This window comes from Trichoderma camerunense (genome assembly GCF_050948025.1).
Source record: "Trichoderma camerunense strain CBS 138272 chromosome Unknown V8C40scaffold_2, whole genome shotgun sequence".
Classification (NCBI taxonomy): Eukaryota; Fungi; Ascomycota; class Sordariomycetes; order Hypocreales; family Hypocreaceae; genus Trichoderma; species Trichoderma camerunense.
In genome coordinates, this window is record NW_028145368.1 from 1028971 (window position 1) to 1052060 (window position 23090).

At 46.7% G+C, this 23090-nt stretch overlaps 9 protein-coding genes across 9 annotated transcripts; 5 read left to right on the forward strand and 4 right to left on the reverse strand.

The window, feature by feature from the left end:
- Positions 1-150: 150 nt before the first annotated feature.
- On the forward strand, positions 151-1399 carry V8C40DRAFT_282447 (uncharacterized protein; the record flags this gene model as incomplete). Its single annotated transcript, XM_083221786.1, has 1 exon — positions 151-1399. One exon carries the CDS (start codon positions 151-153, stop codon positions 1087-1089), a length of 939 nt encoding a protein of 312 aa, XP_083077745.1. The 3' UTR covers positions 1090-1399.
- A 346-nt stretch (positions 1400-1745) lies between these two features.
- V8C40DRAFT_261423 (uncharacterized protein) lies at positions 1746-2510 on the reverse strand (the record flags this gene model as incomplete). Its single annotated transcript, XM_083219261.1, has 1 exon — positions 1746-2510. One exon carries the CDS (start codon positions 2508-2510, stop codon positions 1746-1748), a length of 765 nt encoding a protein of 254 aa, XP_083077746.1.
- Positions 2511-6280: 3770 nt separating this feature from the next.
- Positions 6281-7353, forward strand: V8C40DRAFT_94108 (uncharacterized protein). The gene has a single exon (XM_083223640.1). It carries the CDS (start codon positions 6410-6412, stop codon positions 7250-7252), a length of 843 nt encoding a protein of 280 aa, XP_083077747.1. The 5' UTR covers positions 6281-6409; the 3' UTR covers positions 7253-7353.
- A 437-nt stretch (positions 7354-7790) lies between these two features.
- On the reverse strand, positions 7791-8494 carry V8C40DRAFT_261425 (2-hydroxy-palmitic acid dioxygenase MPO1; the record flags this gene model as incomplete). The annotated part of the gene is made up of 3 exons (XM_083219262.1): positions 7791-8246; positions 8312-8395; positions 8462-8494. The coding sequence occupies 3 exons, from the start codon at positions 8492-8494 to the stop codon at positions 7791-7793; spliced, it is 573 nt and encodes a 190-aa protein (XP_083077748.1).
- Positions 8495-9619: 1125 nt separating this feature from the next.
- Positions 9620-11278, forward strand: V8C40DRAFT_232640 (DNA-directed RNA polymerase II subunit RPB7). The gene is made up of 4 exons (XM_083213183.1): positions 9620-10357; positions 10410-10490; positions 10571-10740; positions 10801-11278. The coding sequence occupies exons 1-4, from the start codon at positions 10109-10111 to the stop codon at positions 10814-10816; spliced, it is 516 nt and encodes a 171-aa protein (XP_083077749.1). The 5' UTR covers positions 9620-10108; the 3' UTR covers positions 10817-11278.
- A 314-nt stretch (positions 11279-11592) lies between these two features.
- On the forward strand, positions 11593-13148 carry V8C40DRAFT_232646 (HpcH/HpaI aldolase family protein). The gene is made up of 5 exons (XM_083213184.1): positions 11593-12096; positions 12168-12260; positions 12322-12347; positions 12446-12713; positions 12785-13148. Exons 1-5 carry the CDS (start codon positions 11814-11816, stop codon positions 13018-13020), a joined length of 906 nt encoding a protein of 301 aa, XP_083077750.1. The 5' UTR covers positions 11593-11813; the 3' UTR covers positions 13021-13148.
- On the reverse strand, positions 12352-13561 carry V8C40DRAFT_232647 (glutaredoxin family protein). Its single transcript, XM_083213185.1, has 2 exons — positions 13284-13561; positions 12352-13217 (listed from the first exon to the last, which is right to left on the reverse strand). Exons 1-2 carry the CDS (start codon positions 13476-13478, stop codon positions 13092-13094), a joined length of 321 nt encoding a protein of 106 aa, XP_083077751.1. The 5' UTR covers positions 13479-13561; the 3' UTR covers positions 12352-13091.
- Positions 13562-14047: 486 nt separating this feature from the next.
- V8C40DRAFT_232651 (WD40 repeat-like protein) lies at positions 14048-19452 on the reverse strand. Its single transcript, XM_083213186.1, has 3 exons — positions 18549-19452; positions 16507-18498; positions 14048-16451 (listed from the first exon to the last, which is right to left on the reverse strand). The coding sequence occupies exons 1-3, from the start codon at positions 19134-19136 to the stop codon at positions 14310-14312; spliced, it is 4722 nt and encodes a 1573-aa protein (XP_083077752.1). The 5' UTR covers positions 19137-19452; the 3' UTR covers positions 14048-14309.
- Positions 19453-21415: 1963 nt separating this feature from the next.
- Positions 21416-23080, forward strand: V8C40DRAFT_272440 (uncharacterized protein; the record flags this gene model as incomplete). Its single annotated transcript, XM_083220359.1, has 1 exon — positions 21416-23080. One exon carries the CDS (start codon positions 21416-21418, stop codon positions 23078-23080), a length of 1665 nt encoding a protein of 554 aa, XP_083077753.1.
- Positions 23081-23090: the final 10 nt, after the last annotated feature.

Below are 23090 nucleotides of genomic sequence, written 5' to 3' on the forward strand. Positions count from 1 at the left end.
ACCGACGAAAACTATATAATCTGAACAAAAATCTACATCTTCCCCTTTCATCTCTCCGTTCTCCCATTGTCATTCACATTACTCTTTGAACAATATTTCTCAATATCCCTCATCTTCATCTTTAACAAAGAAGCGTGATTTCACGGCACAATGGATACCAACGCCTCGGTTCAGAAGGAGGAAAAGGGAGACTGCCGAAACCCCAAGGATGAGTCGTCGACAATTGATGGGTCCGAGTCGCCAATTCTCCTTGAATCGGATGATGAGCTAGTTATCGTGGAACCGCTGGGGCAACCTCATCGACCAAGACGTGCTAACAAACGAGCCGTAACAGTTGAAGATGGAGAGGAGCTTCTGCAAAAGCCAACTTCGTCTAGGAAACGGGCAGCATCACCGTCACCATCGTCATCACCGAAACGAAAGAAAGTAAAATTTGCACCAGCTGATAGCATCTGCAAGCAAGAAGTGGACGTCAAGAGTGAAAAAAAAACCAGTCATAATCTCAACGTACCTACAAAAGAGCTATTCCCAATCGATGAGCGTACATTCAACGACGCAAGCTTGTTCGTTCGGATGGAACTCATGGCTACGTACACCAGGGAACGGCATTCTTGGTTCAACGAAATGCGAGAAGAGTTCTTGCGCATTGCGCCAGGTATGAACTTCTGGATGGACCCAAAAGCACCTGGCATTCCGGATCATAGCATCTCTTTGGACGCGCACGGCAATGGCGCCACTTGGATCCATTTCTGGTTCCTGCGCGTGATTTATGGCCCCTATGCTTGTTCGAAGCAAAGCTGGTTTCCCGATCTTGCAGAGAAATACCCTTGGATACTTGAAGAATCTCGACCAGGTGTCGTTCCTGCAGACGCTCAAATGCTCCTTAATATAGGCGCATCGTGTTGGGTCAATTTTAGACCTTTAGCGGAAACGCCAGAGATACCTGAACGAGAGAATATCGACACTCCAAACCGATATCTTGACAAAGGGACTGGAAAGACTACTTCAAACGAAACCGCACCCGATGAGAGTTTTTGCTGTTGCAGTCCTGGTCCTTCTTCTCCAATTATAGGGCGGTTTGACATTTAGAGATGACTGAATATCACTATACTACAGGCACAGAGAACCGACAAGGTGTGCGTCAATCTTATACTGGCCTTTGTACAAGAGACTCGAATTGGGATGGGACAAAATTCGCAAATTCAAAATCGAGAGTAGAGGGAATTTATGGTCAGGAAGATCAGGGAGTATGTAACGGAAAGATTGAAGTGGAGGCCTGGGTTCTCTTTGCTTTGATGGGACACAATTTGGTATTTTTCGTCTCGTGTTTGTTTCCTTTGCTTTTCTTTCTTTGTCTTTTCCCCCCTTTCCCCCCTTTCCCCCTACTCCCCAACCGGGCGAAGATGGCTGATAGTAACCACAAGACTATCAATCAAGACACTCCCTAGCTAATTAGTTGTACAATGCTTTACAAATTTTGGGAGAAAAAAACCCCCCCTTGTTCTGAGCATTTTTAAACGTGTCTCAATAAATTTGGTTCCTCTTCTCGTTTTTAGACTGATGTATTCATTCCCTATCGAACCTAGCCAGCAAGCTTTCGTTTATTCGTCGTTTCGTATCTGCCGTAAACTGAGCCCAAAATCTCCGTCCATAGTAACCGTGTAACCCTCTTGTCTTTTCCCCAAAGATCCATCCATTTTCTACCATGTCTTACTTCTTCTCAGGAATGGTTCATTTACTCCCCGTCATACGTCCCATATGTGGCCAACCTTCCACGTGTGTTCGGCTTGGAATCCATTGAAGCCTTCCTCCAGAGCTTTCATTCTCTCTTCCAGCTTCCGGTTTTCTTCTTTCTGCTTCAAATTTTCCTTCTTCAACTGTGCGATCCGTTTCTCAAGAAGTTCGTGCTCCCGTCGCAAAAGTCCACACTCCCTCTCGTGACTGTTATAGAGTATATCCAGTTTCGTCATAAACTTCTCATGATTGGTTTCCACTGCGAGTGCAAACTCTTGCTCATTTCTCCACTGTTTCAAGTCAAGTCTGTCCGCCCGTCTCTCGATCTTGGGTTGTATTTCGTCCAACTTCATGTTCAGTTCGCGTATGAGCCGTCCCGTTTCCGCATTCCTGTCCATATGGACTTTCACAAGTTCTTGATGGGCCGTATTCAAGGCGTTATATCTCAATTTCAATTCCTCGAGGTCGAGATAAATTCGATCATCAGGTTTCACCTTGGATATGGTTCTAGTCGCTTCAGAGAATTCCTTTTCGTCAAGCTTGCGTTTTTTGGAGCTCGGTTCTGCCGCCTGGTTGCTGGATTGCTTGCTTATTGCTGTTTTGTTGGCTCCATTCTCTGACAGAGTTGCATCGTCGTTTCCATTCTTGCTTATCGTGACAGCATTCTCTTTGAGAGAGCCATTCTTGAGAGCGTTGTTCGTGGCGGCAGCTTCCTTGGCCATAATTTTGTGATATTCAGCCATGATCCTGGCGTTTCGTTCATCAATAGACTCCATTTCGCTTGGTCAAAATGCTGTGACTTTGGAAAAGAAAAGGGGGCAAAAAAGCAATGTTCACTTGTATGAAAGGAAAAACAAGAAGAAAAGAAGGAAGATGGGTAAAGAAGAAGAGAGAAAGATTTAGATACTAGGTTGGGCGGTAAGTTGCCAACTGTTGACCAAATGGCTGGAAAAAAGGAACAACAAAGCAGCAATTAGCGATGAATATAATTAAGGAGGAAAGAAAAGAAAAGAAGAAGAGGAAAGAAGAAGAGACGAGGAATTATATAGTAGGCAGGGCGGTGAGTTGCAAGCTGTTTGCCAACTGGTACGCAATTATCTACATACATACATGTAGGTAGACATCTTGACGGCAGAAAGATAGAAAGAAAGAAAGACTTCTCACGAGTATGACTTGTAGCGTTAAATTATAATTATAGGCGCAAGACTCCCATTATCTTACAAATGTGAGCAACGCATGTTCCTTTGCCTACTGTCCGAAGCAATGACTAACGATTTAGGTAACAGCCTCTCCGCAACGACGGTCCATCATCCTTACTCCAGCTTTCACAACTTCATAGCGTGTGGTAACCTTATTCTGCATTCTCAAACAGGCAGAGAGACCGGAGACGTTGGTGACCTTATGATGGGTGTGAAGAAAGCTTCTCGATGGAATGAAGTAGATAGTAGTAATAGATAAAATTGAATCGAAATATAACAGAGGGAAACAATTATATAGGCAAAACTATTACAGCTTAATCCATTTTAAGCAGCCTTAATCTATAAGTTTCGGACTATGTACGTGCGCGAAACATCATTACATTGAGATTTCTATATACTGTCCCAAAGTATATATATATATATATATATATATCAACCTAATCAACAAAAAGAGGTCCAGTAACAAAGTGAAAGATAGCAAATAAAAAAAAGATCATTTATCTTCATATGGATTACATATCTCTATGTTATAGCTTCAGTTTGCATTATAAACAGTGAGGCATACTCATTCCACTCACCTGATTAATTGAAACCATGATATCATAATTAACATACAGTTTACCTTGCCTTTCATATGAATGATGTGCTTCGGCCAGTCTATTATCAAGATAGATGAGATTGCTTAGCTGATTTTGGAAAGAATAGTCACATGAGACAGAGAGCGAGTAGATGTACGAAGTAACTTGACGTTTTCTTTTGCTCTTTGCCGGGGCCGACGGGCTAGTTAGGTAACGTTTCCAGGTAATATGTAATTTATAGAAACTATTTACCTAAATCAAATGTTCTTTAGCAACTGTGCGCCCGACTAATTAAGCAACTCTCCCTGGAAAATCCTTAATTTACAGGGGTTGTTTAGTTGAATAGAGTACTATTTAGTAATTTTTCCGACTGGCGATAGTAAGCGACCTAGATAATTCTCGTATACTAAGCGCCGGTACCTAGCAACTACAAAGAATGTAAGACTTGCTAATTGAAGTTGCCTAACTGTATTCAAGAACTCAGCGAACCGGTCTAAGACATATCTTCCTAGAAGAGTAATAAATGTAGGTATAAGCTTGAATGCATCATAGAGTTTGTTGCACTATACTAACGAAATAATAGCTTAATGCCTATTTTTATCAACAGTTACTCTTCAATCAGTAATCAATAAGTGTTAATAAGTAATCAACGAATATTGCCAGAATACATACTTTATGATATTGTAGTAGAGGAGATACAATGATAAGGAATCTGAAATTGCTATATTAAGGAATTGTTAGAGTATATAAAGATCATGGCTTACCCTCGTCCCAGCTGATTTCACCCGCTTTCTCATCCGCAACCAGTTCACCTCAGTCGCGAACTTGACATCTCTCAGGACTTTGTATCAACTCGGGAACTTCGACTTAGAATTGGGTTTGTCTACCTCTTGTCTTATCTATTTAAGCCATCTCAATTCTTTGTTGACAAATAATAGCAAAAGATGTGGGCTACACTCAATTGGAGGACAGCAGTCCTTTTCTTCTTGGCCTGTTCAGTAACTGGTCTACCCACTCCGGAACCATTGCCCGTAGAGTCTAATGCGGTCTCTTCCAAGGCAGCAAATCTCTCCGTCGATGCTATTATCAACCCACATTACATGGTCAATGGCGCATTGTACACATTCTACACCACTACTTGGGTAGTAATGGCAGATCAATTTTGGTCCGACAGAGTCACTTCGTCGAATTGGGTTGTCCCGACATCACCAGCCGACACGAGCTATCTGGCAAATCAAATTGCAGCCGGAATTGCGGCCATCTATCGGGGTTCGCCGGTTACGAACGCTTTGAAAAGAATCGCCATAGGGGGTGGCTGGGAACTTGAAGTGAAAAACTTTGCTTACAATTCTTGGCCGGCAGGCGAGATTCCGTACGACGTAATAAAGGGAATGGCAGTTTCAGCGATGGGAGGTGCAATACATGCAGCAGCGAACAATAACAGGTTCGGATGGGACATGTGGACATCGGGTCATACTCAGGATATCATAAGGTTCAAAATTTATCCACAGGATGGCCCCTATTAACCCGACTGATGCAAACTATCACGGCCCGACTCTCATGGTTGCGATAATGGACCTATGGAGTAGACACCTCTGAGTCAAAATCAAATCGCCCGATGAATCAAGAATGGAGCCATCAAAATACAGAAATAGTCAGCGCAGGATTATTTAGAACTGGAGATGTTTGAGCGTAGCTAATTGGGTATGTAAATGTACGTTCTTATACTCATACAAAATACTTAATACTCAGTTATTATTGTGGTAATTAGATTGGATTCAGCCATGCTATCTATTAGTCACGTAATGATTACAGTTGCCTGACACTCAGCTTACTATTCATTAATATAAACTTGTATTGCAGTCGAATGTGGGCAAAGAGAATTATGACATGGGCCACCATAGGTAGAGATCAAAGTGGATGTAGAACATGACTTGATCTTCCATAACTAGCTATATGTAACAGGGTAACTACCTAATGCATATCGGGTATTGAGAGGTCAGGTAGTCTTACAACTTTCATTATTTGAACGAGACGCGTCTTGACGATTTGCTTATCCTTAATGCAAGATTTCTTTGCTTCCTTGGCGAGACGTGAGTGTATTAAAGGGTAAACGGTCTTTTTGCAAGGAAGTTGCTCTTCAGCATCTTGAGATGGCTGTCCAGCACCCCACCAACTTCAAATGTCGAACAAGATGCGAAAACTTGGAGTATTGAATAGCCATTCCTTTCTTTTAATAGGCGCTGTACCAATGGTTTTATGTCCAGCGATGATATCGTCGGCCGTATGCTTAATTACGGTCTTGTCCTTGTTTTGGGTCGAAGAGGCCTGTTTACTTGCTAAAAAATCGTGGCTTGAGGGATAAATTAGACAAAAGAAGCAATGCTGTATTGTAGTAGAGGAGAGGGAAAAAGGAGAAAAATGAGACAGAGGAAGAGAAAGGATATATATAGTAGACCGGCCAGTGAGTAGCCAGCTGTTTGCCAACTGATCGGCCACTAGTACATTATCATGAGGGCAGTAGTCAAGATAGAAAGAAGGAAAGAAAGATTTTTAACTTGGCAATGGTTTTGGGTCGGCAGTCCAGGTGCAAGATTCCGCTTATTCTACGAATATGGGCAACACATGTTCCTTTGCCCACCTTTTCACCAGAGCGATAGTGATTCACAGCGCCGACCCGCAAGACTTCTTCACTGCCTCTTATTCAACAGAGAGACAACCCACGAAGCTTCATCAATGAACATAGAGCCAACACACAGGGAATCTTCATTATTGAACACATTCGTCTTTTCATTAAGCCAACGGTATTATCATGCGGGCTTCTAGACTTGTCTCCCAGTCTACTCCTCCACATATTCCGTCGCAGATGACCTCAAATCAGAGATCTCGACAAGAAGCATGTGCGAAAAAATCATCCAGTACGACTGTGGCCACATGTGCCGCCGCGCAATTCGCTGCGTCGAACAACAACTTAAGCATCACCACTCGGTAACTTGCTTCTCCGGCCTCGCTTACGCCTACGCCTACGAACCAGACCACGAAACTCCCAAATTCGAGCGGCGCGCTACACTCTGCCCAAAGTGCGAAGAAAAAGGCAAGGGTGTTGAGGTGTATCATAACAGCGTTCGACGCGCAAGCGCTCCTCCGATCGAGACTTCGAGGCTGGTCCAGGAGAAGGAAAGGGAAAAGAGCACAGTGACCAAGGTGAGTGCCAGCCTTGGCCGATCCAACTCCAATCCTGAACGGCCTCCTTCCCATCGTTTACGGCGAGTCCGGGATGCGGGCAGTAGCTCACTGCGCAATGAGTACAACCGTCTTGAACCAAGTCTCGAACGACATATAGAGCCACGCCTCGAACCACACCTTGAGCAACAACCTGAATCACACCTTGAGCAGCGTCTCGAATATCGTCTTGAACCACCTCAGAATAACGGCTTTGAAGCTCGGCGCGGTCGAGCACACCGCCCAAGGAACATCATCACGAGAGGTCTTGAGTTGGATTCGTTTGCGTCCGCATATGTTCCGTTCCGCGAAAGAACACCAACAAGCCCCGACAGCTTTACAGGCCTTCTAGATTACGCCGAAAGCACACACAACCTGTCCAGTCTTTCTCTCAGCGGCCTCCGCCGTTCGACTTCGGTACTAAAGATGCTCCAAAAGGGCCTCGAGAGGAAGACTTCGGACGAATCATTCGTCTGTGCATCAGCAAGAGAAGTAGAGAAGGGCGAGAGATACGAATAGAGTTTTGATGTTTTTTTTTCTGTGCTGTAACTGTGATATGTAGCCTATGGCTGCTAAATGTTACAAAAGGTGGTTAATAAAACAAAATGCTGTACTGTACTTTTTGCCCACCCACATCCTTGATACACCGCGCGTATTAAAGTGCAGTCCGCTTTGCACTTCTCCTTTGTATTTTTGAGGTACCATAGCCCGTGTACAGACGCTATAGATGTGAAAACTTTTTATGGTTGAAGCCCATCTGGAGGTGTAGATGATTGAGAGCGCTTGCTTGCAATATTAAAATTGTGTGATTGGAAAACTCAATGAGATGGGCGGTTTGTAGATTGGACGCTGAAGAGATTGAAGAAGGTTGTTTGTTTTTCGTCATATGGTGATGTCATCTGGTCCCGGAGAGACGGCCCTGGGAAGGCTGGTTGTATGACGAATCGAGTTGTGATGGTTGAGGTGACATATGGTTTACAGGTCCCGAGAGCCTTGGGTAAGGAATGGGGGAGTGCTATTCGAGATCAGAACCTGTCATCTTTAAGTCGGTCCCGAATTAATTGGCCTTGCCGTTCTTGGACGCGGCTTGGAACTTGGCAATCTCCTTCGAGACGGACTTCTCAACTCGGGCCTGGAGTTCTCGTCGGTATCCAAGCTTGAAAAGCATTTCCAGCCAGACAAACATGGGGGCGAGGAAGATGGCCTGGACGAGATTGTCCAACAAGGCAGGGGCGCGGCCCTCGAAGACACCATGGCCGATGAACTGCGCGATCCAGGAAACGACATGAACACCAAGGGCGACCTGGAAGGTCATGGTGGGATCACGAAGGTGCCATGAGTTGACAAAGGCTGTGCTACCGAGACAAAAGGCAGCCAATACAAAACCTGCTACTGGCTCCAATAACAGGTAGAGCGATGCATAAAGGAAAGCGGCGATGGTACCGAGATTGAGATCCAAGTACGGGACGGTCAGCCAGCTAGGGGTGTGAATGAGCGTGCCTGTAAACGTGGCCTGTTGCAGAAGGTGAGAAACACCGAGTTAGGAGAAGGCATTGACATTGGACGAATTGAACATACCAAGGCAAATCCTGATACCAAGAGCAAAGGCACGCAGATCATGTGAATGGCCACATTGACGGGGTTATGGTGATAGGCGCCATACTGAGGAAAAATTCATTCATTAGCGGGAGGACGAGGAAGCCGTGAGGAGAGATGAGGCAAGCTCACAAACGTCAAGTGCCTTTCCAGATCTAGAGACATTTTGTCGAGGTTTAGAGACGGGCTGCAGGACAGAGAGAGGGAAGAGAGGGAGAAGCTCAACAAAATGCGAGACGCTGGTAACCGCCAGTCCGAAGAATTGGCGCGACCGGCCGGCACGTGAGAGAAGATGCAATCGGACAATGAACGGATCGGGGAGGGAAGGGAAAACCAGCAGCAGCAAAAGAGGCGCGAGTCAGCAACGAGACGGCGCAGGCGGCGTGCTATCGAGGTTGCAGAGTCGAGTGGAATTGGCCCGGCATGAGGTTTTGGTTTTGATCCAAGGAGATGCAGATGCAAATTCGATGCAACAGGTCAGGAGACTCCGGAGGCGCTGAGAGCTCTGAGCGAGGTCCACTGAAAGCCGCTATGGTGTGTCCAAAGTTGGTGGGGATTTAGGAGCCTCGGGACAATGGACAGCGCGAGTGCTCAGCCTCTTGTCCCCTGGAAGTAAGCAAGCATTATACAGCCCAGAACATTCAGCGAACATGGTTGAAATGCTTGTCTATGCGAGTTTACAAGGGGGATATGTATTGATGCTGCACAAATGCATGCATGTATATTCCGAGGCAAACCTAATGTGCAAGGGCCTTGTTCCTCTTGAACAATGCCGTTGACTTGCGGATCTTTCTGCAACCTATTACACAAGCTTCAGCCAGGTACCCGAGCCGCCGCCTTGACTACTAGCGCGCAGAGGTACCTTTAGACCACAGGGTGCATCAAGCACCACCACCAAATGAGCGTCTTCTCTTTTCGATGCTATGAGCTTTGATGGAGCAGTATCATGATATATGTTTTGCAATGCAACTGCTTTGACAAATAATCGAGCATGACGGGTGATTACAATGCATTTCCGTTGGTCATCACAATTGATTGCTGTAGCACTTGGTAGATGCTAAGATACACGGTGGCCTTTTGTTGCGCTTCTCCTTCCTCCTCACTTTCTAGAATACCTGACACCACCAAGAAAGTCACAAAAAAAACATGTGATAGACCCCTATTATGCGGAGTAAATGGGCAAATGGGCTCTACCCCAATCCCGAGTGCAGCGCATCAACGCAAATGACCTCAGCCTGCGTGCCCGTTCGTTCGTCGCCAAAGAACTGCTCTTAATAAGCTCGCGCCTGAGTCCCGTCTTGGGCTAGCGCACAGACCATGTGGTAGCGCCGGCTCCAAAGATTTCCCAACCAAACCATCGCATTTGATCCATCGCAGCCTCGCCGCGCTTTTGTCTTCATCCTCTTTGCTCCAGCTCCATCAACCCCTAGCTGAGGAGCAGCAACGCACACCTGAAAGCGCAGAAGATCCAGCTGTGCGTGTTGCGTTTGCTTCAAGAGCTTTGTCTCTTCTCCTCGCTCCTTGCTCCTCCTCCTCCTCCCCTCCTCACCGGGCTCCTCCTCCCTTTCTTCGACGAACTCGATTGCTACGCCTCGCCATCGCCGATTGACCATTAGATATCCGTATAGCGCGCGTGCGCTCTCGAGAGACGAAAATCGCCTTCGTATGGGATACTGAGAGGCTTTTCTGGAAGGTTCACCCATTGCTCTCCGTTCAACACGACAATTGCCATCCCACCGTCGCCCGAAGCTCTCGTCGTCACGCAACCAGTCGCCCGCCATGTTCTTTCTCTACAATATGGAGCGCAGGGTCACCCTGCACCCATCTTACTTCGGCCGCAACATGCACGATCTCGTCACTAGCAAGCTGCTAAAAGACGTCGAAGGCACCTGCGCCGGCAGCTACTACATCATCTCCATCATGGACACGTTCGACATTTCCGAGGGCCGCATCCTACCAGGCAACGGTCTTGCAGAGTTTACGGTTGGATACCGCGCCGTGGTGTGGCGACCATTTAAAGGAGAGACGGTAAGGCGAAATCTGCGCCCGTTGTGGCAAGCAGTTGTCTGACCCTGATCAGGTTGATGCCGTTGTCTACTCCATCAATCCACAGGGTTTCTTCGCCCAGGCTGGTCCCCTCAGACTCTTTGTGTCTGCTCATGTGCGTTTTAACTTCCCTGTCAATTCTGAATGGCCAATGGTTGGAGAGGTGCTGATTCAGTGACACGTTGTTTGCCGCAGCTGATACCGAGCGACATCAAATGGGATCCCAACGCGACACCCCCTCAGTTTACTAACAACGAAGACACCGTCATCGAGCCGGGCACCCATGTGCGCGTCAAGATTATCGGAACGCGAACAGAGGTCGGCGAGATGTGGGCCATTGGAAGCATCAAGGAGGATTACCTAGGGTATGGCTGATGGCTGTGGGACGGCGCGCACGTTTATTGTCTGCTAACATTGTGCAACAGATGTCTCCAGGATTAATGGGTTATAAACATTCATTTATTCCTCGGGCCTCGGAACGATTGAGCACAGGAACGAACGCCTCTGCGCTCCCATATGGTCTGAACAGCAAAGGCCGAGGAGTTATGCGTCGTACGCGTACAATGAGCTCAGTAGTTGGGATTGACTTTCTGACAGGAATTCAGAGATAGGAGATTGGGTAACACCCCCTTTCTGAAATCCAAACGGGAAAAACTTTGATACGCGTGGTTGATGCTGCTTTTGAATTTCGATAGAGCAAACAATATGGAGTCTCGCCCCCACACAAACTAGATCCCCAAGATTGGACTCGATTATAGCCAACGGGCTTTTTTTCTTTCATCTTCTTGGAGTATACAAATGGTAAAAACCCAAAAATCGGAAGAATCGGAATTGTTTTATATGTAAATATTAGTCCAAGCTAGTAATAGATGAATGGATAGCACAGGCAGTGCTTGCTTTTTGCATGAATGCATCCATCTCCACATTGACATCCATAGGGCTCTACTTCCGAGGTATGTGGTAGTATTAGACTAACACAACAATGATAAGACAATAAGCAACTCTATCAATAAGCAACAATCAATAAGCAATAAGCAATTAGCCTAATCGTACGGAGTAGCACGACTCGCTTCTTTGTTTGACCGAGACAGTCTCGCTATTCCCGTGTCTCTACTCCGTATTGTTCCCCCCCACGCCACCTTGGCACCTCCACCATTCTCCCCGCACTCTACCTGTGATAGCCGACTTCATCCTGGGCCGTCAATAGACCCATGACCATCTTCGTAGTGTAAGTCCCAACTCGTCCCAGATCTCCCAGAACATGCCATTGCCGGTTCCAGAGGGCCATCTCTGAGTGTTTCTGTCCAATCATCGATTACAAGACAGAAACGAGCCGCTCCGCCGAACCCTCTGACGTATTTCCATTCACACCCATTGCACCCCTCCGGATTCCGTTTAACACTGACCCAATTCTTTCCTCGGGAGCCAAACGACAGGCATGAATTCATTCTTCTTAAGAACTGCTACACCCCGTTTACTACTCCGGAACATATCAGCTGTGCAATCTAAAATCACCAGAATGTCTTATATCGGAGCGGGAGTTGCGCCGGGAGGCGCGCAGGCAACGGTGAAGTCGGGTAACCCGCTCAAGGCGCTGTTTGACGCGAACAAGCCTGCTTTTGGCGGCTGGCAGATGATTCCAGGAGCGACTATCTCAAGGCTCTTGGCGCAATCTGGCTTGGATTGGGTGTTGGTGGATTGCGAGCATGGAGGCATGGACGGTGAGTTGCATGTGCAATTGATATGAGTTATATGGAGTGAGTGAGCTGACAGAGTGGTTCTGGGTTGGCAGATCGTGCCATGCATGAAGCAGTTCCTGCCATTGCGGCGTTGGGAGTGTCTCCCATTGTGAGAATCCCGGGCATGGAGCCTTGGATGGTGAAGCGTATGTTTCTACTCGTCCCTTCATATATACATGTAACGAAGCTGACTCAATTGTCATTCAGGTGCTTTGGACACTGGAGCTCATGGAGTATGTGCCATATCTTTTTTCTTATTGTCAATAAATCCAACCTTGAACGGCTGGTCTAGATACTTATACAAAGTTGAATACTGATGAGAAACTCCTAGGTCCTTGTCCCGCTGCTGCGTACCGTCAAGGAGGCCGAAGATCTCGTCCAAGCCGCCAAGTTCCCTCCTTGGGGAAAGCGAGGCTTCGGATCCCCATATTCCGCCAAACAATTTGGCCGCACCATCAGCTCCCTCGACTACCTCAACCAAGGCAACGAGTCCATCTTGACCATGGTTCAAATCGAGACCAAAGAGGCCCTCGAAGATGTAGATGCAATCGCTGCCGTTGAAGGAATCGATGTGCTGTTCGTGGGTCCATTCGATCTAGGTAAGACAGCCACAAATGGCTATTTGTAAGCACCACCAAAGACTCGATTGTTAATTGACAAATGCCCTCAGGTAACAACATCGGCCACCGCATCACCGAGGAGGGCATCCCCCAGGAACTTGAAACCGCTCTGGTCAAGATCCAGGCTGCGGCCGCTAAGGCCGGCAAGAAGAGCGGCATTTACACGCTCGACCCGGCTCATGCCAAGAAGTGCCATCAGATGGGCTTTGACATGATCCACGTAGTTACAGACTACATGGCTATCGAGGACAGTGCTAAGCAGTCTCTCACAGCGTCTACGACTTAGAAACAGACGTGAGCGTACCAAGCAAAGAAATGTTTTTCCGTTGAATCTTGGGTAGATTAGACATTATAAATCTAGATGCCTTCGACTTGATCCATCTTGGCTTCAACTTGCTCTGTCGTGAATCGGTGCATCAACTTGATGGCCTTTCCATACTTGTTGACGTCCTCTTCGGGGGCATCTGCTTTGCTAATATGTATCTATTCACCGGGCGTTAGGCTCCTCCCATTGCTTGCCGTGAGAAATAAGAACTGCAAAGTACTCACAACAGGGATATCGAAATCGTATAAATTTTTCCAATGCTTGAATTCCGGCTTTGCCAAATTCACCTCAGTGTACTGAAAGGGCCGCTTATCCCAAACGTCCGAAAGCACACCCTTGGCCTGCGTGCAAAGGCCGCAGTCATCCCTGGAGAACAAAGTGATTCTGCAAGCCTGCAGCAGACGCCTAGTCACAAACATCTTCCTTCACCTAAGGTATCGTACATGAAATCTTGTGGTTTTTTTTTACATGAGCTCTTGAGATGTTTTGGACGAATCCCACTAATGGCACGGATTTCCAAGTTCTTCTAGGTACGTAAGATGGGACGATTTTAACTGGCGATGAGATCAGATGACTAAGCCTGCATAAACCCCACGCAACCTGCATGAAACACACACACCGAAAAGACAAGGGTTTGTTCCGCACCGACATCACAATATAAAAGGAAAGAAAAGACAGCAAAACTTCCAAAAATTTTACAAAAACATACAACAGCCGGTGTTCGCTGATGGTCACCCACTCAACTACTAATCTGCCGGTTAGAGGCTTATCTATGGGGGAGCAGACGGGACCCCGAGTTCTCCTCTACCTATGGTCGTATGTGCTTGGATAACCATCGAAGTGACTTATAACCTACCTAGGTATGTGCGTTTCGATCAGGACACACATAATGTTGTCAAATCAGCATACTGCAACTCGCTTGTCGAAGATCACCAATGGCTAAAGAAAACAAGCTATGACGTGTCTTTCGCAGTAATACCTAGGTACAGGTATCTTTCCCTAGCGCGCGAGTCATATGGCTGGCGGTAGACCTTGGATCCACGGCATGTGGCCTCCCTCAACAATGCCGCAGTTTTATATTGGCTTGAGCGAGCTTTGGCTGCGGTCTGAGACATAAGTCCCATCACCATGATAATGGCACAAATCCTACAATGGTACCGACCACGAGCAATCTTTATCAGTACATATTAGTTGGTGCTTCTTGTCTGTATAACCAACAGCCCCCCAGTGCCAAAGGAGCAGGCACCCGGTTATTCGGTTTGCCGTGGAATTCCTTCTGCAAATCCGACTTGGAAGAACATTTGGCTCCCAGCTTGATTTATCCAGGCCATCTTGTTACCATGTACGATTACACTATACCTTGGATAAGGTCTGTAGTCGGCAGGAAGCCAAAGAAGCTCTTTGCCATTCAACATTATCCACTCTAGCTCGAAGTACAGGAATGATTCGGCAGGATCCTCATCAAAACGCTCTTCGAGAGAGGCTGATGTAGACGTCAGCCGAACCGGTCGATGGTCGACCAGCAGGTGTGCGCCGTCAGGGGAGAAGCCCAAGCAAAAAGCGTGGTCCTTGATCAGCTTCTGTGGGTTGCTCCAGCGCCCAGCATCCTCGTGCCAGAGCCAGATGTCGCCGTATCTGGACCCGTTCGACACAGATGCTAGAGTCTTCCCGTTGGGCGAGAAGGCCAGAAGTGAGAAGTCCAGAAGTTCGAAGTCCGGGATTTGGCCCTCGAGACTCAACCCCTGCTGATGAATCCCCGTGGCCGCATCCCAGAGGTCGATGCAATCATCCAACGCAGATGCTAGCGTCTTGCCGTCCGGTGAGAATGCCACAGAGCGAATCTTAATATTCGTCCCCCAGTCTCTATCCCAGGTCCACAGGGTGCTGCCCGTAGCCACGTCCCACAACCAGCACGAAATAGCCTCGTCTCGTGACGCCGTGGCCAGCGTCTTGCTGTCCGGCGAGAACGCTATAGCAGCTGCCGTTGTGTCATATAGATCAAACGGCTGAGCTCCCTTCTGCATCAGCCGGCATGTCCAAGTGGCCGTGTCCCAGAGCTCGATGCCATCATCCAACGCCAGGGCCAGCGTCTTGCCGTCCGGCGAAAAGGCTACAGTAGTTCTATATGGGTGTCCCTCGTGCTTTTGAGAGATTGTTGGCTCACAGCCCCCCCTAGCTGTATCCCAAACCTGGAAACCACTGCGCGAAGCCGACACAATTGTCTCGCCGTCGGGCGAAAAGGTCGTGCAAATCGACGCCCCGGAATGCCACATGTTATCCTCTTCAACCGTACCATGGCGTTTCCCTAAACTTGTATCCCAGAGCTTAATAGTCCTGTCCCATGAGGCAGAGGCTAGTGTCATACCATCAGGCGAAAAAGCGAGACTCGTGATTGTGGCGCGGTGTCCCACGAGTGTGTCCCAGATGCCATCTGTATCCATATCCCAGAGTAGGATACTATTTTCAGGCCCCATGAAAGCTAGCATCTTACCATTAGGCGAGAAAGCCAAGGAAGAGCTTTGGTGATCATTAGTATCGAGCGTTTTCAGCTTTCTCCATGAACTTGTATCCCAGAGCTGAATGGAGTGATCGACCCCTACAACGGCTAGAGTATTACCATCAGGTGAAAAGATTACACGGTGGACCGAATTTAATTCATCGCCTTTTTGTTGGTATTTCCCAAGAGCTACGTCCCATAGCCGAGTGAGCCCATTGCTTGATACCGAGGCTAAGATCCTGCCGTCAGGTGAGAAGGCTACAGATCTTTCTCTAATTCCATCATCACGTTCCTCGATTGTTTGCCGACAGCTCCCTAAAGCAATATCCCAGAGTCGAACAGTACTGTCAAGTGACGATGAGGCCAATATCGTGTCGTCAGGTGAGAAGGCTATAGACTCGACCCTTCCACGGTGTCCGGCTAGTGTCCGTTTATGGCTTCCGGTAGACGCTTCCCAAAGTCGAATAGTATTGTCATCAGATGACGAGGCAAATATCTTGCCGTCAGATGAGAATGCTATAGACCTTACCTTTGAATGGTGTCCCTCTAGTGTCCGTTGATGGCTTCCCGTGGATGCCTCCCAGAATTCAACATTACGACCCAACGTGGAGGCAAGCACTCTGCCATTGGGCGAGAAGGTCATAAAGTTGACTACGTCACCTGCATCGAGGGTCTGTCGGTGTGAATCCCATAGGAATTTAACCCCTGCCAGAATTTTGATAAACGGTAGCCTATGCCTCCATTGCGCGGCCTTGACCTCGCTTGTCGTTGGACTGAATACCAGTGCGGAGCCATATGCTTGTAGCGGAGCTCGTTCTATAATTGATCCATGGCTTTGGATGAATCTCTCGGCATCTTCCAGGAACCGAGTGAGCTGGGAATTTAGGTTCGATTTCTGGAAGTGATCAGTAGCTGCGCGTAACGAAAATACATTGTAATTTTGCACCTACCTGGGCGATAGATAGAAGCTTCCTTATTGCATCTATACCCTCCAGAAGGTTTCCCACGAGAGATAGGCTTTCTAGCCAGTAAAGAAATTTCTCCCTCAGAAACTTTAATACTTCTCCATCATCCGCAAGAACTCCCTCCCCAATTGCTGCGGTAAGGTGATCGGCCCAAAAGACGCAGGAGTATTGTATTGAAGCCAGAGCATCCGGCTGCGGAGGTCTCATATCGTTCGGTTTGAAGCCGTAATCGAGGTTGTACATGTTTTGTCTGAGCCCCGAGGACATTGCTCTGATCGAATACATTGCGATGTCTTCATGCCCTTGCGACATCTCAGCTGGCTGATCCTTGGATTTCCAGAGCTTAGGTCTGTAATGCTCCTGTAGATAATCTTTCGCTGACTGGTGGATCAAGTACACCGTTTCGTTCTGAACTGTTAGAAATGAACCGCACTTTCGAACAATAGTCGCTGGGGTTTTGTCTGGCAAGTGGGCGAGCACTCCGACTTCAGAAAGGGTTAAAGGGCGAAATGCAAGAAGAGCAGCCACCAGCACATTTCTGCAGTATTCGCGGTCTTGTCTCAATCCCTTTTCAATCTTGCCCATCATATAGTCGTATAATTTCGACAGGCCCGAAGGGATTTCCTTAATGATGTCGAGAGTGTACATTCCATCCACCACAATATGGTTTCCGTCTTCTTTATCAAGTTCCTTGAACACCAAAGCCACCCAAAGAAAGGTGTTTTCAGCTCGCTGGCTGACTTCCTTCCTGGCTTGTTCCAATATTTCATCAGTGTATCCTGGTCTGCCTTTGAGTAAGGAAATTTTATGATCAATAAACGCATTGACTGGTTTTTGCAGCTTCTGGGAATCGAGCTCGACCAACGAGCCTTCTGTTTCTGGAACCCTGAGATCAACTGTTGGGCGGCTTGATACTAGCCACTTTACTTTAGGGGAGATTGTAAGCGAAGTGAAAATAAGTCTCTTGAGATCGCCCAGGTCCTGCTCACACTCGTCAAGAGCATCAACCACGAGATACACCGGAGATAACTTGGGATCCTTCAACATATTCTCAAACGCATCATTTAGAGAAATAAATACACAGTCGCCTTCAAAAAGAGAAGCACCTGCATTATCGTACTTTGCTTTCAAATGAGAGATTAAATGTGGTTGCTGTATAAGGAGCATCCAAATTAAACATCTCAAAGTGGCTGTACCAGTATTTAAGGCCTTAACTGTGCCTTGACAGAAAAAGTGAGAAACTTTAGGTGCAAATGCCGCCGAGTGGCTTAGGAGCTCGCGAATAATACCCATTAGAAGCATTGTTTTTCCAGTGCCGGCATGGCCCTTAATCCATAGTAATCGACATGATGGTAGCATAGATCCGGTGTCGTTCCAATTTGTGAATGCTTGGTATTCCTCCATTTGGAATATCCAATTGTTTGCCTCACTGAGTAGCGTATCTTTGTTTTTCTCAATCTTCTTCATGTCATCTTGTGGATCTACCACGAAAAGATCCCTAAGGCACTGTTTGTTCTTTTCATCCAAGTTGCTCTTCTGATGAATGACGATGTCTTGAAGTGTCTGACGAAGGTCCCCAAGTAGCTCGACCATTCCTTTGGCACGTCCAAGGAGTCCCTCCAGCATAATCTTTCCCTGGACCTTGATGTACTGGTCTAAATCGTGGCGGAGGACATCTTCCGCATCCCTTATAGACTTGTAATCATTCTCCCAACTATCCAAATTCGCAAGCCCCCGGAGGAACTGAAGGCCTTGATGCCGGTAGTAAGAGCATATGCTGTTCATTTGATACTGGAGGAGAGCCTTGTAAAGAGAAATGATCTCCTTTTCCAGTTGAGACAGGATCAACGCAGACTCATCGACGTCATTTTTCTCCATAAGGCATTCGGTCAGGGAGCAATACCACTCCATTCTAGAGATAACATGCGCCATGCCGTCCAGGTTGGATTTTGTTGCTTTAGCAGGATTTGTGAGGATCTGGCGGAGATTAATCGCTAAATTATAAGAATGGTGAGAATGTTAGTTACCTGTAATCCGATACAAACACCAGCCCATGGAAGCGCGGCCTGTGGGATATTCCCGACAGCGACATCGACGAGTCCCTTTACAGAATCGATGAATTCCGCAACAGCACCCACTCCGTTCAAAACATTGGACGTCGTGGAGACTGAGAGCCTCGCTTGGCCCTCTTCCACCAGCTTCCTCATAAAATCCTGTCGTTTAGTTCGATCGCTGACATGTGTCAAAACTTCGTCTTCGGGAAGCGTAGTCTTGAGGACTGTCGCCAAGATCGTTACATACGCCCTGACAAGTTTTACAGTATCCTTATCCTCTGCGAGGCTTTCATAAGCAGCGTTCCATAGGTCCTGGGATTTTGAAGAGCTTGTGCATTGCTGCTCTGTTGGTTCGGCCCTTGTAGTGCTGCTCGTAAGTGGTTTCGAGCCTAAAGATTGCCCCTCCGCTATCGTTGCCTGACTTGAAGTTTCAAGTTCCGCTGCTCTGGCGTCCGGGATCTCCTGACCTACGCGCGGTCCAGAAGATGGAGGCAGTGGCGATGCATCACGCCTGAGAAGCCTCTTAAACCTCGAGATTTTTGACTGATGTTTTTCGCCCATGGCCTCGACAACGCAATGGGGTGTCGCAAAGTATGGGATTGCACCACGACAATGACGCGACCTATACGCAGCGATGTAGAAGCTGTATCCTAATCCTCGAGAACTAGGAAAATAATGTGTGGATTAGCAAGTATGGCTATCGGAACACATGAGAAGGCAATAGAGGATATGAAAAGATGCAAAGATCAGGCTAAGCGACTATGAGTTGAGCGAATGTGGGCGCAAGTCGTTATTGTGCTCCTATATTCTTTTCCGCTACAATATCCGGCACTACTAGGTTAGGTACGGAAAAGCAATAGGTAGTACTATATCGAATTATAAGTAAATACGTGCATGTATTAATGGCCTATTTCCAAGGGAAATCAGCGTGATGAAAGGTGCCCCTCAGTTAGGCCGCCAATTCGGGCATCAATACGACTTTCTTATGTATCCCGTACATGCACACATATGCATTATAAACCAGCCTTATAGTTGCCTAGAAAATAGCTACGATGAACGAGCATTCAATTATTATCCAATCCATCGGAATCCCCGTCTTCTGGGCCTCAGATAGCACCTATTTTCTTCTACATTATTTCGACCTACTGTTAAGTAACTACATGTACCTAGTAAGCTTAAAGAAGCATTTTTACAGAAACCCACCGGGTATGTCGCTTATCCACTCTATATCTGCTAATAGAAGCCCACGAGAAAACTGTTCCCTTCGAGTTCTTAGTATCTTACTCAAGAGATGCTTAGCAACTCTAGTTTCGGAGGCCTAGGGAGCTAAAAAAAGGAAGACGTTGGCCCATGAAAAAGAAGCTGACGGGACCCCCAATTTTTCACTTCCTATGGTCGTATGTGCTTGATCTCGGGGGTAACTGGCTTATAAGTTGGCAGAATTGGTTGTTGTTTAATAATGCTCCTGTAATTCTCATTTCGGCGTGGACGTTGAAATCTCTATTGCACTGGGGTCGAACAAATATTACCATAGAATGCTGTGGCATGAAGAGCTATGATAAAAGGCTTTGAGCTTCTGCAATAGAACCCTCTCCATGTTAGGGTCAATGTGAGTACTCTAATCTATAAGGAAATTGTCATTTACTGTAATTTGGCCTTGTGACATTTGAGGTTCATTGGGATAAGTCATTATAGTCTTAAATTGGTCAAATCAATAATAAACGCCACTAACTAGGCTGTCGAAGAGCAAACAGGTGGGTGGAGTTTGGTGTCTTCATAAACCGTGCTGCTTGCAGCAATATGGAGAAAACAACTCCAAATGTACTACGCAGCATAAATTATCAAGAGCACGCTGATTCTAATATTTGATCAATGATAATATTTCAGACTTGATATCGTGAGAGTTCCGTTTGGCGCGTATGTAGTTGACACATGTGGCTGGGAAGCAGTAATGATGCCTATTGTTGAATGCCAGGTATTCAGATAGTACGGCCGAAAGCAATGCCGCCTTGTTTGTAATCACATGGAAAATACGAGGCAGAATCATATTGGCCATACTTGCTGTGTGTGAAAAGTACATAAGTCAGCAACTGTCTCCTCCATTCATACCTCCAACTCCATGCCAAGTAATCAGGCTGGCTCATGGAAGCGATGATAGGTTCCAGGTATCCTGAATGTTACCCAATCAAAAGTATGTTCGGTGTGTTTCATGTATTTCATGCATGAAACAAGATAAGAATGGACACAACGACAAATATATGGGTATTAATGTTTAATATAATTGCCAGCAGACCTCGCGCACTTGATGAAAACATACGTGGACGCACAGCATCCACTCTTATTCAGCTAACTCTTTGCGAGTAGCCTTCCCCTCACATATTTAAATGCATTATGATGCGCATCCTACGTGGCAATGCGTCAGTTTGTTTGGCGATGGTGTGCTCTTCCGAGGCGACGTTCTGGCAGCCACAACTGCGAGCTTTCGTGGCCGACACCTGAGGAAGTACCTAATAGGTCTATGGAAAGATTTATACGTAGAGGAGTTAGCTACAATACGCAACATCAATCTAGTTCATTAATTTAAAGTCGTTGTGAGCTGTTGTGATTGTGGAAATATATGCGCGACAGTCCTAGTGCCTTGTAACGATCGGGAAACTCTTCACCAAGAGCCATCGTCATTGGCTACAGAGAATACTGTAGAGTACGAGTTTGGGAGTATTAATACCCTGCAATTATTGATCATGGAATACACCTTTTGTATCTTTACAAATTCGTGTCTTAGATTGTGAGAAGACTGGAAGAGCGGCTGTATTACACTTACACATATCCATCTGCCCACCATGGACAAATTTCATCGCTTCAATCCAAACTGTACCCTTCCAGATACCGTGCCTATTGGCTTCGTCAACGCACCAAACATACGCGCGACTATGCAAATCATCTGGAGTTGCTTCAGTGTCATCTTACTCTGCACCTGGTCCATCCTTCGTCCCAATGTGCCACCCGAGCTCAGGCCCAAAGAACCGCGACCGGCCGACCCCATTTATAAAAAGCTGTTTTCGAAACAAAAGATTTACAAAACTCTATTTCATTTTTCCCGGAAAGTTTATTGGGCGGGCGTCATGCTTATTGCCCCGGAATTCCTTACTACCTTTACAACGAAGAAGATGCTTGGTACCAAGGAGAACAATGCATTGCTGAAAGCGCTTGCGGGAAGCGAGACTGAGTGGTATTTACAGCAAACAATTCTTGCAGACATGGGAGGAATTGTCATTGACTTCTCCAACACTGAAGACCAAAGTATTAATAACGAGAAGTACGGTTTGGAAAAGACGCGAGAGACTCGACCAACTGATGAGATTCCAAGGCCTATCCAACAGGCTATTTCCCAAAGCGGAGATACCATCATATCCGCACAAGCTCAAAGATATGCCCAAGAAGATAATCAAGTTGCCCGTGAAGCACCTATGCCATCTCAACAAGACATCAGATCATCAGGAGACATCGAATCTGAGCCCCTTTGTCCTGGAGGTGATTTTATCACACAGTTCGAACGAAGGCAAAGCCGATGGTTTGGAGGGTGCGAAATCCCATGGAAACGGCATGAGCCGCACGTAAGAGTCGCAATTAAGGTGAAGGAGAAACTTAAAGATCAGCCATACTGGAAGATCCAAACTATTGCCGCGCTGTCTGGAAGCTTATGGACACTGGATTCAATGCAGCTTGCTGCTGCCTTAGAACACGGGATTATTACCAAATTGCCGGATATTAAGACGGCAGAGATCAACGACAAGAATAAGTCAGATGCTTTAGTAAAGGTCCTGGCTGTGATACAAGTCATCTGGATGGTCGTCCAGCTCTGTGCTCGAGTATACTACCGTCATCCATTCGCGCAATTGGAGCTCGGCACCGTCGCTTTCTCAGTTACAGCAATCATCTTATATATCGTTGAATGGGACAAACCAAAGGATATCAACACACCAGTATATGTAAAGGCTGCCGCGTCTAGTGTTTCCGAAGAAGCCTTCGAGGCAATTGTCAACGCCGCTCCATTTCCATATATGCAGTTTCCGTTAGTACAATACAGGCATTATTACATGCCTAGTGTTGCCTTTCATGAGACTGCGGGAGATTTAAAGGTCATTGACACAAAGTCGTTGGTTGTTGCAATGACCACTGTTGTGTCTTTTGGCGGGATTCATCTCCTCGCATGGAATCTCCAGTTTCCAACTCCTGTTGAGGGCTTGCTGTGGAAGATATCTGCCACTATGACTATTGCGTGCCCTGCTCTGTACGGCAGCAGTCACTTACCGTGGTTGGGAAAGAATCCAAAGGAGGCAACGAAAACAGAGAGGGTCGTGATTAAGACCATCATTGGATTTGCCAATTTCTTCTACTTCTTCGCTCGCTTAATCCTGATTACGGAGAGCATTCGATCACTGTATTATTTGCCACAAGATGCTTACACTGCTACCTGGACTGCCGATTTCCCACACCTGTCTTGAGGTGATTATT